The 13946-nt window shown below is 40.9% G+C and overlaps 2 protein-coding genes across 5 annotated transcripts in view; both read right to left on the bottom strand.

The window, feature by feature from the left end:
- IQCH (IQ motif containing H) overlaps positions 1-13946 on the bottom strand; it is a 174342-nt gene that overhangs the window by 8021 nt on the left and 152375 nt on the right. The window lies entirely within an intron of this gene.
- The window catches only part of MAP2K5 (mitogen-activated protein kinase kinase 5), a 123122-nt gene that overhangs the window by 36250 nt on the left and 72926 nt on the right, over positions 1-13946 (bottom strand). For all 4 annotated transcript variants that reach the window (XM_051628955.1, XM_051628956.1, XM_051628957.1 and 1 more), the window contains one exon: positions 12213-12242. In XM_051628955.1, coding sequence (XP_051484915.1) covers positions 12213-12242 — 30 coding nt within the window. The remainder of the gene's footprint in view (positions 1-12212; positions 12243-13946) is intronic.

The raw sequence follows: 13946 nt of genomic DNA, 5'->3' as shown, positions 1-13946 counted from the left end.
TGGATTACTGCCAGACTCGGCTCACAATCCCTTTTTTGTGAAGAAAACTTTAATTATGTGGTTGAAGTATCTGCTGCTGCTCAGGAAAGCCTTTTAATACTCCACTTTTACCCAAGTTCCTCTATTCCAACCCAGTTTTACTTTGCCTATAAGTAGAGCATTGCCATCTGTGAGGCTGGAAAGTTTGATGAACTTTGTCTCATTTTAAATGACAAAGGAAAGACTTGTTATTGGTCGCCTCTGAGCCCTTCTTAATTTTCTTAACATCAATTTGGTTGGGAAATTAATTAATAGTTTGCAGTAACAGACCATTTGATTGCTTACAGAGCTCTATAAATTATTCTGGCCCATAATGGCAAAGCACCTTTTGATTACAAAAAGAAACAAAAGCAGAATGAAACACAAACAGGAAAATACATAACACGGAGCAGGTACCTAATGCAAAATAGCTGAATTTTGGGACACTGGTAGTCTGATCATTTGTAGATGCAGACCATTTCTAACGGGTGTGGATAACTAAAGATGTATTTTTCCCAACCAGACTCAAAGCTGCCTGCAACCCAACACCATCACCACGCAAATGAACACGGTCCTCGGTGACAATGTTGTCTTCTGCTCTAACACCATTCTTTGGCTTCCCCTGCCATTCCACATCCTCTGCTGTACAGGCCCATGATGATGAATGTTGCAGGGTTGCCACCAGCTTTGGAAGCACTTTCGCCCAACACCCATTGAGAGGCAGGAGCCTCTAGAAATACTTTACAGGTAGTAAAATGTAAAACAGAGGAGGCTGAAACTAGCACTGAGAAAATAGCTGGTATTCTGCACATAAAGTCTCTCATAATTGTGTTAGTAAAGCACTAATACATAAAGTTTCTGCGTATAATTCTATTTTTCCAAGGAAGAAAAAAAACAAACAACAAAACAGAACTAGAAGTAGCCCATAATGGTTTTTAATAGTCAATGTCAATCCATTACAATCCAACAGAATCAATTTGCTGGTTTGCATTATTGCCAATAAGCAAAATATTCTGTGGGTATTAAAAGAGGTTTTTTCATACTTCATTTCCAGATGCTAAACGGCAAAATAAACTCAGTTTACGCAACGGGGATGACTCGGAGCTCCTGCAGGTTAGTGCGTGGGAACAGGGGGTTCAGATTTTCATCCAGAGTCTCACTCATGTTTCCTTACCAGGAAAACAGGTCTTGTCACGACAAGGAACAGGGGTGGGAACATACCCAGCAGCCCAACGCAGAAAGGATTTCATCCGGTTTCAGCACAAGATTTAAAACATAATTTCCAATGAAAACACCCAGTGCCTCCAACACAAAGCAAAGCAACACAAAGCCAAGGATTAGAGAACCCTTCCTGTGCCATTCAGCTCTGTGCTGGAGCAGCCCCTGTGAGGGGGAGAGCCCCGTGCTCGCCCGCACGCGCGTCGTTACCGGCCTTTATTGCACACTTGTGATGGCGACAGATTATTTTGAGATCATCTTCATAAATTTTGCATTAAGGTAGCTGTGCCAGTACCTGGAATTGATTCAAAATGCTTAAGACACTCAATTACTTTTTAACACTGTTACCCGATGTAATGACATATCTGCTATTTCCCTTCTATTTGATGATGCAATATCATTGTAATTGATTCATTTTCTCAATTAAATAAAGCTACTGTGCCTTCCTCTCTGCCAATGCCACAGAGACTCCCCTGTTAGATGTATTACCTATTTTCTCTGTCTCAGATATATTGCTTGTAAGGCTGCACTGTGCTCTGCTGTTAACTCCACTAGAAAATGCAACGTTACAGTCGTATTTTTCAAGTTCTGAACAGCAATGAACTTCGCTGTATTTATATTAGGCATATTTTTCACTGTTAAAACCATCTTGTTTACCTTTTCCGAGCTCACATTATTGGGCAGCCTCTGCAACCATAAACCAAACCTAACTGACGACAACTTTACAGTCGGTGCTTCTCCTCTTGCACACAGTTCATGAAAAAGTGAAGCATCCAGTTTTATAGCACATTAAGAACAGTTTTAAAAGTACTCAACATAAAATGTTTTATCTTCCTGTTCACCCAGGCGCCTTTTCCCTCCCCTAACTGTGCTCTGCTGGGAGAGAAGTTTAGGAGGCAGGTTCACCTCCAGGGAGCCACGTGCAGTGGCTGTGGCTCCAAAGCTTGAGGCCGTGGCATGTGGCATCCCCGAGCCACGCTCAAGGCACTCACTCCGGGGTTGGGACAGAGACTGTCACTGTTGTGATTTTGTACTTTCCATGAGGGATTTCAAAGAGTTAAAAGGTAGCAGTGACACAACTGAAAACCCTCCCTGAAAGGAAGACAAAAAAGGCACAATGTGCATTTGAAAAGCATTGAGGAACGCTTTGATGCGCTCATTAAATCATCATCCTCATCTTGGAAAAGTCACTTTAAGCCTTTCCTCACTGACCTGCTCCCTCAGCCCCATGAGGAGAAGGTGTGTCTGCCTCTCACCTGCTCACAGCTGGGAAGCCCAGCTGGCCAGAAGCCTTGGTCAGCTCTTCATATGCAACCACAACTGTGTGAAGCTGCAGAATTGGATCAGCTATTTGATATTTTTCATTCTGTATTTGCTGTAGCTTTACTTACTGCATGTGACAGTTCACACTTTGAAGAAGCAGGGAAAATAATAAATAAATCTATTGCATTAACAGCCTCATTCTCAGGTCATGAAAGACCAGGGGTATCTGGATAAACTCCTCCACAAAGCACAAAATGGCTTTTTTTTTTTTTTTTAGGTTGGTTAAAAATGCAGAAGTTTGCCTCCTGCTTCATCTGCTATTTAATGAATGCCTCTGGTTATGAAAAGCAACTTTTGACAGACCATCAGGTTATATTTCTGTCTCCATGGAGATACTTTGGACGGGAAGTGGCTGAGAAGACCTCTACCATCCCTTGCACATTATATTCACAGGCACAATCAACGAAACTCAAATGAATCCACCCCGGGTAACTTGGAGGAGTCACCAGCTCCAGCTTTAATTTTCGCTTTTACTCTCTGGAATTAGGACTTGCCCTGGAGCTCTTGTTTGAGAGATTTGCAGGTGACCCAGGGTTAGATCTTCCCATATCAGTTAACAAATTTTCTCTTTACATATATACTGCTTTTCAAGCTAGGGATATATATATATTTTTTAACAGCATGATACATACAGCAACAAATCATACAGTTAGGATTTTTACAGGGGGCTTCACAGTAGAACATTTATTTTCCTAAGCTGAGAAACTGTGGATTTGAAAAGTACATATAACTTCCTTTTAATCTTTTATGAATGAGGGTTAAGTTGTATTGAAGAGCAGAAATTACAAACATTGTCTCCCACTGAGAAATGACCAAGGCACACTTGCTTTGTCTCTGCCCTGACATGAATGGAAAAGGAATACCTAAGAGCACTGGATTTCCACGTGGTCTCCACCACTGTGGGTTTTACTCTTCCTCTGGAATGAAAGGATGATTTTCAGATATATTTTGCAAAGCCTTGCAAAATTGTAATTGGTTATAATTCTGAAAGAAGTCACAGCAACAAACCAGTAAGGTGGAGCCCCTTAATTTTTTCCTTACATTTTTATCACCCCCCCATCCCAAAAGGCAAACTTCAATCACTGCCACGAAACAGAGGACAAAAAAAAATGGATAAAAACAAATTAAAAAAAAAAAAAGACAATTCACAACAACCTTAATATTAAATATATTCTTACAATTATATTACACTGGTTTCCCCAGAGGTCTAAAAAGAAATTTATATAAAGAGATTATTTCATCCACCATTGAACTGCAGCCACTTCTCACAGAAATCTGTTTACCAGAGTTTAGTAACACAATTCAACAGAGTGGGCATGAAAATCTACACACGGCTGGAATCATGGAGGGAGAGTGAGAAGCCAACAACATGGACTACACTGCAGTAGGAGCAGGATGCTAAGGGTAACCCACCCCTCAGTCAGCAGGAGGGTGGGACAAGCAGGTCTTAGGAAAGACAGTAAATTTAACAAACAGCTGTTTATACCTTGCTTTAAGCATCACAAAAAGCGCAGTCAGTGGAACAAAGGGTGGTCAGCCAGAAACTAAATAAAGGAGCAGGGTTTAGTTACAAACAGCTCTTGGTTAGTGTCACCCATGTTCATCCAGTTTAGTGAAATGAGCACCATGGTAAGAGAAAGGAACACCAGGAGACTCTAGAAGATGACACAGAAGAGGAAAACTGATGGCAACTGAGCAGGAATAATGCTGAGATAATACAAAAGAGACAAACACCATGGTGGGGTGTCCAGGGAGGAGTAGTCTGGAGACACAGGTTAGCTGTTCTCCTTGCTCCATGGGTCTAAGACTGTGCATCCCCTGAGAGCTGTGGGGCAGCCAAGGAAAGTTCTAAGAAAAACCACAGGAACAGGCAGCAATCTAGAAAGGAGAGACTGCAAGAACTGGGGTCTTTAGTCTAAAGACAGAGCAAGGATGACATGACCACCAACGTCCTGCATCTCCTCTCCATGTTACACACAACTACCACCACACCCTGCAGCCAGGAAAACCTTTCCAATACCAAAGCAGAGGAACAAATTATCATCTAAGGAAACAAGAGAGCCTCTAATACCAGGAGAACTGAGGAGCAGCAGATGAATATCCATCAGGCCTGTCCCTCCTCATAAGCACACCACAGCAAGTCCCTTCTAGCTTGAAAAGAAAACAGGTAAAATTGTCAACGGTTAAAACCTGTCACTGGAACCCAACCAAAAACCCCCTGAGCTTTCTCCAACAAGCTGCACAATCAATTGCCATCACTATACGTGGCACAATTCTAGGGACATCTGAAGGGAAATTATCCAAAGCAGCAAAAATTTGGCTTTCTAACTGAACTGAGGTCCTGAGCAGGTTTGGGCAATGAAAGGTGTGAAGCTATTCCATGTACATCCTCTCCCACGTCATCCAACTGCCCAGCACACGCAGCACTGCGCTCCCTCATGAATTAAACCCATGTTTCCACAGGGCTGGCAGAAAAACAGCTGATGTGGAAGAGAAACACTTGCCTAGACATCAAAATCATTCACTTTTGTTCTGACCCTTGGGGCTCCTCACTGTGTTGAGCAACCACTGCCCTGCAGTGGAGGAGGAGATGGTCAAGTGCGCTGTGTCCTCCTGCAAGGCATGTTGGAAAGACAGTCCTCAACCTCTGGCATTACCAGTGCATGAAGTTAGGGAAGAGCAAATGCAGGGACTGCTACGAATGTCTCCAGAAGTGCCTCCCAACCTTCCAGCCCCATGAGGAGAAGGTCCTTCTTGCTCCTCAAACATGCTCAGAGCCACAATTAATTCCTGTGCTCTTACGGGTGCACCCTGGGCAAGGAAACAGGCAAAACAGAGCAGGGATCTGCTGCACCCTTGTCTCCATTCATCTTTGGTTCCTGGGTGACTTGGGAGGAACCATGCTTCCTCCTCCTCCCAGCCAAGGGAGCCAAGATGTACATTTCCAGTAAACCCAATACTTGCTGACATTTTGCCATCGGCCACCTAAACCAACCACACCCATGAACCCACCTACCACAGCCTGCTCCCTCAAGAGAGCCCAACTCCCAGGGGTCACTTCGCGTTCAAACAAGTCACTCAATGGCATCAACTGCTGGAACTACAACCGGGAGAGATGTTTGCTTCCAAGCACTGCAGGAACATCTCCCAGTCCACAGGAGATGCAGGAGATCCTTCCATATTTGCAAAAACCTCTCAGAAGAGACGTCAGTATTTCCTCCTGGATGTCGGGGTTTTTTTCCTCCCTCTCCTGGTAAGTAGCTCTGAGGGCAACAAACAATTTAATTTCAGAATCTGCTTCAACTTCTTGCTCAGTCCTGGAGGGATGGTCACAAAACATAGCCCAGTCCCTGCTCCCTCAGACTGCCTGGCAATGGCAGGGTTAGACAGGAAAAAAAATATACTAAATCTAATCTTTCAAGATAATAACCTAATAATCCAATCTTAAAAACATATTTTAAAATCAGGACTTAGAGGTTACCTACATTTCCAAGCTTGACCATACTATTCAAACTTCAATTTTACATTTTAAAAAAACACAAATCAGACAGGAAGATTAAAATAATAAAACATATAAATTTGTCTTTATACTTCATATTCCTACAAGATTTTCATTGCTGCATCTCTCCATTTTCAAAAAAAAAAAACAAAACCAAAAAAACACCTCTGTAAAAACTAAAAGTAAATATAGCTTTTACATCAAGTTTGTAATAGATCAATCAAATTTAGGTTCAAACTTATTTCTAAGGAGAAAAAAAATATAACGAAGCAAAATGTATCTGAAGTATATTATCTCACAAGTGATAGATGTAGTGAAACCCACGTTAAGAAATTGGTAAGAGTTTAAAATTACAGCAGATGACTTAAAATATTGTCCGTGGTTTCTGGAACATATTATAGAAGCAGAAATATTTGCACAAATCTATCATGTTTAAGATATTATACAACGATTTAATTCACTATTTCAGCATTAGCATTTGAAGAGTGTTTAATGTCTTTTAAATGGTTAGATAAACTGATGTATGTGGAAGAAAAAAAAACCATTTCTTTCTTACCAGGAAAAATGCTGTAACCAACCCCCAATTTATTCTCACAAAATAAATGAATACTTAAAGGATGCTTCTGTCAATTGAAAAAACAACAGTAAAATGGCTACTTTACATGCCAAGTTAAACTACATATTTTTTTCCTTGACAACCTGCTTACACTGAAATGAAACCAGGCCAAATTCGGTCAATAGTATGGATTACATATAACAAAAAAGAATCTTAGAGCACGTTAAATGCAGGGATCAGAAAGCAGCAACTTCATTTAAAACCATGCAATTATTTAGCAAACTAAGATACAGCAAATAAATGCATCTGGCTCCCAGGGAAGCGCTCACACAGGAGCTTTTCTGACCTACAATTAAACCGTACTTGCAGAAATCACAGCAAGGGCAGAATTCTGCTGATGAAAGGACAGAAACAAAATCCTGCCGAACAGATCATCAAGAAATAAATACTGCTAATAAAAAAAACAAAACAACAAACCACCACCACAACAAAATTCCCCCCAAACCGTTTGCAAAAATCTTTTCCTGCTGAAAGCAAGAGAGCCGTGTCCCAGGGCTGGTGGCAGTCGGCATTGTCCCCTGAGCTCCCTGGAGCTGAACCGATTCGCTCCGGCTGAGGATCCGGCCCAGCAGCCGCAGAACATTCTGCGTCCTCCCGCCGAGGCTTTCAGAGGCTGGGGTTTGCTAAAAGTACAAACCTTTCCCTATCAGGAGGAGCAAAAAGCAGTTTTCTTTCACTGAGGTTTCACACCCCCCCCTCCACTCCCTGTACATTCTCTTATAAAGCAAACCAATGGCAAGTCTATAGCGAACGCTTTCTTGGGCTATAAAATTTCCTATTACCCACTTCTGTTTTCTTTGCAGTGGGATTTAAGGGTGGCTCTTCCTCCAGACAAGCAATATGTCATTTTGTTGAACTAACAGGCCTGACAGTCTTGTCTCTCCCAGTTAGAGACCCCAGTGCTCCCTGCTCGCATTGCTGGGGAAACGAAGGTGAAAAAGCTGGGAGAATAAAAAGAGAGGGGGAAATCTAACTGTAACTGATTTCTTTCCTAATTCCTTCCCATTATTTATCATCCTGCAAAAATAAACTCTTATTATTAAAAAGAAAACACCAACAACCCTTACATTAAGATCTCTCTTACTTGCAGAACATTTTCAAATAACTTATTTGAATCCTGGGATTATATATTTTACCAAATGCCGTCTTCTGTATTCATCATTCCTCCTGTCTTTTTGATCTTTTTCCCTACTTATCATGTTCCTTATTTGAAACAGATTTTTAACAGATAATCTTGATCGTTATAACAATATCTTGCTTGCATTTTATTCAAATAATTCTTAAAAACAGCTTAAAAAGCCGTTTGGAATAACATCAAGCTCTCCATCAATCAAACGAAAAAATTCCGCTGGCGGTTGTATAAACATCAGATCAACTCTGATGTCTTCAAGGATTTCAGAGTGAACCATAAAAAACTCCATTAACTTCTGACAAAGAATGCAAATTAATCACAACATGGGGTGAAATGAAATTAAAGGCTCTTTTTCTAATCAATGACAAGGCAGGATGAAATATTTGTTACTCTCTGCGTTCAGGCTGCTGGGATGATCCTCCGTTGGTTTCCACCCCCCCCTACATATTCCAAAGAAAAAGGTGTGAGCAGGGATTCACCCCGGGAAGCTCTTTAGCCCTCCCCATCCCTACAGCTATCTGCTTACAAGTCGTCAGGATTTACAAAACCCACTAATCATCTGAATCTCAGGTGCATCCAATTTGTTATTCCCATTCTCCCGGTGCCAGGGAAAAAAAGCCTGGCGTAGACAGATGCACCGGGAACCTTAAATGACAGTTTTGGCCTCCGGAAGTGCGATCGCTACAGCAAAATCTAGTACAGCCTCCAGGTGAAATGTCTGGAGCTCCATATGGAGCAGGGAAAATTAACAACAAGATGAAAATCGCTGTAGCAGCAGGGAGCCTGGATTTTAGGGAAAAAAAATAAAAAAGGGGAAAAAAAAAAAAGAAGAATGAAAAAAAAAAAATTAAAGATGAGGAAAGAGAAGTAATAAATTAATGGGGTGTGAAAACAGTCAAAGCTTTACAATACCAGGGGCAGTATTTGCTCAGATTTGGGGGGGGGGAACAGGAGGGGGGAGGATTTTTTTGGTGGGTTTTAATTTTTATTTTTTTCAACTTCAGGTCATTTTCATGTAATTTATTAAGCGGGGCCTGGAACTGGAGCCAAAGGAAGGAGAACATTTCTCTAAATGCAGAAGTATCTTCAACGCAGCCGTCGTCATCTGCACTTCCCTACAGATGATTAAAGTCTCGGCAGCTGAGAGCTGCCTGTTTCTTTGGAATATTTCCCTAATGGATGCGGCCTCCTTTTAACATCCTGCTTTGTATAAAGTTTGACTACAAGCCGAGAATATTTAGTGAGCAATTCTTTCCATTTCTCCTCAATTGCATTATCATTAAACAAGCCATTGGCTCCATCGTGCTTTCACACACGATACTGAACCAGAATCTACATGATTAACTCTATGTCGGGCAGCCCCTGCACATCTTTGGGGTTCCAACTTAACATTTAATTAAATATACTCTGAGGTGCCATGGATTTTGGGGTTGTTTTTTTTACAGTTCATTTTGTAAATCAAAATAACATAAACTAAGGTTAAACTTTTAAAAGAAATGACCTTATTTTCCCTATGTGCCTTTGTCAGATGCCTAAACAGCTGGATGGATGATGGACCAGCAACTGGGTTTGGTGCAAGGGGTTTCCTTTCTTTTTAAAATGGTTCTATGGAAAAGAACTTCATTCAAAAGAGCATTTTGCCTGTGTCTGTGAGGACATGCACCATTTCTGTTAGTTTTAACAGAGTTACACAAGCCCATCATATGAAGAATTTTTCCCCTTGAATGCCTAGGTTTGCATCTACAGAAAATCCTATGAGCCTCAAACCCTATGACTTCCAAAAGGAGTTTAACATCACAGCAGCACGTTGCAACACCATGCTAGGAAAACAAAACAATAAAACCCACGCACCATTTTACAAATGTACCACATTTTAAGCATTAGAGTTTCCTGCCCCAAGTTTTTATAGTGGAAAAGTCCGTTATGGTTATTGCTATTTCTTATTTCTTTGCTCAGATCACTACCTCTGGCAGTTAGCTACAGATTATGAAGTAACCTGCATATTAAGACAAAAAAAACCCCAAAACAAGTCCAGTAACTCTAAACACATCCATGAACAACTTTACTTACATGAGCTGCTCACACACTTAAGTGCCTTCAAGTTCAGACTTCATTGAGAATATAAGATCAAATAATGATAGTGTGAAAATAAGTGCTAGCAAAATAAATACTTGTAAAAATGTGGAAAACGACAAATGGTAAATTCTAGCAGTAAAATATTCTACTAAAGGCCAGAAAAAAATAAAATAAAATTAATCATCCTTTAGTATTACCGACATGTTGCAGGAGTCCTGAATTTCCACACTGCACTGATCCCCCAATAAATCTTATTCATTTAAACTGAATTTACACACACCATTTGTTTGTGTCTTAAAAACAGAGAAAAAGGAAAAAAAAAAAACAAACCAACGTATTTTTTTTTCCCCAGCTACAGCTGGAGACAAACATTGATTAGCAAGGAGTTTCAGGTGTTCTCAAACATGTGTCCATACTTTCAATTTCAGAGAGAAGTAACTTCAAGCTACTGAGGTACAAATCCTGCAAGCACAGGTACAATCACCTTCCATCACTTGCATAAGCCTGCTGAAGTGAGCGGGATTTACTCAAGTGAGTGACTGCAAAGCCAGGCCCTTACATGGGGAGACAGATACTTAGACATTAAAAAGCCCCCTAATAATTATCCCCCCAATCAGCACGAGTTTCTAAGGGTTCTTGTGACCAGCTGTGTAAGTACATGTCTAAAACACATATTCTTAACATAAAAATCCCTATGAAAAGCAGTTGCTTGAAAGCTTAATATCTACATTTTAAAGTTTCACTTTCTCATCTGTTCAATATTAAAAAATATACAGTTTCATGGACTACTGACTTGCCAAATACTCTTTTGCAAACCCTATCCATCTTTTAATCAGAAGAGCAAAAAGGATCTTAAACTAGCAATCATGTTTTGCTCCCAATTCAGAACACGTTTTTTTTTGGTCTAGATTCACAGATCATGTCTGTGCTTTAACTTCTTCCCCCAAGCTGCAACACTCCTGTGAGCAGAGGGTTGTCTGAAACGGTGCCTCATGTCCCTTTCATTCTGTGCTGTAACAGACCATCTACCATGAGCACCAAGACACTCCAGGAGCACAAGTGAGCAGGCCAACATATGGAGGACACTTCAACACAAGAGCTTCCTTTTCAGCCTTCTCTTCAAAGGAGGGGGTATGTTTTGCAAAGTATGTTCTGCTGAGCTACAGCTCTCTCCGTCAGGAAACATTTTCCACAGGAGAAGTGAAAAAAATCAGTAAATTTCTACAAATGCAAAACCTTTGCAAGTCCATAAAAGTGTCAGGAGAATTTCCTTAAAACAGCTTATAAAAAAGGGAGAGAGAATGAGTCCCAGCCTATTATTCAATAACCATGTTTGTGAGGCATCTGCATAATCTAACCATGCATAAATTAGTATGTGTATTACAACAGTTATTTGCATAATAATAGCAAGTTAATAGATGCTTAAAGAGCACAGACCAACACCACCTTTAAATCAGACATGCCTCCAGGCACTCTGATCTGTACAGACCAAGATGCAGAAAACACTGTTCATAAAACACACAAAAACATAAAAACCACATTCAAATAATTCATTTTAGTCCCTGGACACTTCACTTTTCCCCCTCTCCCAGGAAAGAATAATTTGAGGAACTACAGAATAGTTTGTTACTATGAATTCTAACATTCATCTCACAATACAAATTTTAAAGTAATCATCAAACCTATTTCTGGATTGGTTGTTTTGTTCACAGCTTCATGTTTTTTTCAAGCACACAAAGTAAAATATTACGTGTTAATGCAGGGCTGAGCATTGGCCTCACCACTGCCACTGAAGGTGGAAACAGTTTTACCACCAACTTCAATGAAACTGAGTTAGGTCAGCAGGAAGTCAGAAAAAGCCAGTATCTAAATCAAATACTAATATTAGGTCCTTCTAAAAGGGAAAATCCAGAGCTCCCTTCAGTATTCTATTCATACTTTGATTTGAGAAGATTTTAGACCATTGCACCATTATTCAAATTTGTAATTAAAAATTAAAATATATAAAAAAGGAGTTGATACACCTTCCTGCTTCAAAAGCACTGTTGTACACACTGGATTATTTTATAATCTCACAACAAAACAGTCATTAACATCATCGTAATTTTCATTCGCTCCAAGGAAAGAAAATCCAGAGTTTGGAGAAGAGAAAAAAGGGGGGGGGGGGGGAAATCAATAGAGACTTCTAAATGACTCCTTCAAGATACCACTTTTCAATTTAACAGGACAGATTTATTTGTATGTGGCTCAAATGTTCACAATTGCTCTCTGCACCTTCATACATAGGAATGAATGTCACAGTGGCAAACAGCAGTAATGAACAATCTTACCTGAGGATATGGAAACCTCCCAAGAGCAAGCTGGGAAAGGAAATAATATTTGTCTAGTTATATAGATTTGCATGGAGGGCACATTTTCTTAGAGAGAAAAGTACTCAACTCTTACTATTGTATAAACTGGAAAACATCAGCAGAAGTAATTCTGCAAACACACAAAGAGCTGTATTTAGAATGGAGCCATTCACAACAATTACCTCTTGTTCCACCTTCCTGGCCATTTCTGTACTTCCCAAGCTCTTTTGTCCTCAGTAACACTGTTTGATGCCCAAGTTCCTGAGGACTCTCTAAATTAAACCAGTTCAGCCTCAATAGCGAGGCCAATGACACTGACCTTTACTGATAATTATCTGCCACAAACAGGTATTGCAGAGCCTGCTCTGAACTCCCAAAGTCCTTTCTTAACTGGCTCAGAGTAAAATCTGGGTTATATTGCTGAGATTTGGGTCCTTATCAGTGTCAAACCCAGCTCGGAACCTGTGAGCAGGATCTGGGGAGAGATGGTGGCATCTGCAAAATGACACTTTGTCTTCTCTTCAGATCTACTTTCCATTGCACATGGAATCACCTGGTTTATAAATCAATTGATGCATTGCTAGAGTATCTGCTAGCAGGAGTATTAGACCCAACAGCAACACTACTGTTGCCATCAAACCATAGATGATAAAATATTCAATGAGAAATTCTTCAGACAAGACTTGAGGTTTTCTCATCTGGTACCTGAACCTTGGAAACAATTCCAGCAAACTACAGCTAATTATTTTGTCTGCTATTCAGTGAGGGATGAAGGTTTTCAGTACTGACCCAGACTGCCCAAAAGGGTGTTCAGAGCAGCTCTGTTCTCACCTGTTCCCTGGACAACCTCTCCACGGTTTACAGAGGAGCCATAGTCAGATGAATTTCTCTACACCTCCATAAATCCTGCCCCTACCAACCTTCAGAACGTCTACCAAAAAGGTGAGGGATGCACTATCATCCACGTGTCTGCCTGATACACTAGGGATATTCACGTCAGCAACAAGTATCAGTGCTAAAGGCTAAGCCATCATATCATGTACTGCAAACGCTAAACCTCCCGTCAGGGCTGGGCAAAAGCTCCCTCAGGGCACAAGGACTGCTACTGATATTTGAGCTGTGGTTACCTGACCTCACCAGATTGCAGCTGAGGCAGCTCTGCTAACCCCTGATGAAATTTCAGCCCGGCCAGCACCACAAAACTATCCTACCTATGAACAACAAGGCACAGAGAGAGCTGTAGCAAGGTGGGAAAGTGCTGGGGCAAAGACTGGTAGACATATTTGAGTCTCACCAGTTCAGGAAAAAGGTCATGGAAAGATAATAAGCAGAAGCTGGTGGCATGAGTGGAAGCAATCAGTGGCAATTCCAGCTGCCATCCAAACCCAGCCTTGTACCAGCCGTTTGGCTGTGAGCTTCAGGAAATAAACCTCTTCCAGATCTCCAGAGGAAAGACATTACAAAAACAGAAGGTCTTGAAGTGTCTGTGTAAGAGACACCCAAAGAGAAGAAACTTTTTGTGCATGTCTAAATTACCAGGCATCTCTCTGAAAAATCACCCCAGTCCTTCCTAAATATCTCATCAGTGGGAGTTTGCAAAATGGACATTAAAGATCATCCAGTCCCACTCTCTCCCATGGGCAGGGACACCTTCTACCAGACCAGGTTGCTCCAAGCCCCATCCAACCTGCCCTTGAACGCTTCCAGAAGAAA

This window comes from Apus apus, chromosome 10 (assembly GCF_020740795.1).
Source record: "Apus apus isolate bApuApu2 chromosome 10, bApuApu2.pri.cur, whole genome shotgun sequence".
NCBI classification, from domain to species: domain Eukaryota; kingdom Metazoa; phylum Chordata; class Aves; order Apodiformes; family Apodidae; genus Apus; species Apus apus.
Note: the sequence above shows the minus strand (reverse complement) of the source record. Positions and strands in the feature narration are given on the sequence as shown.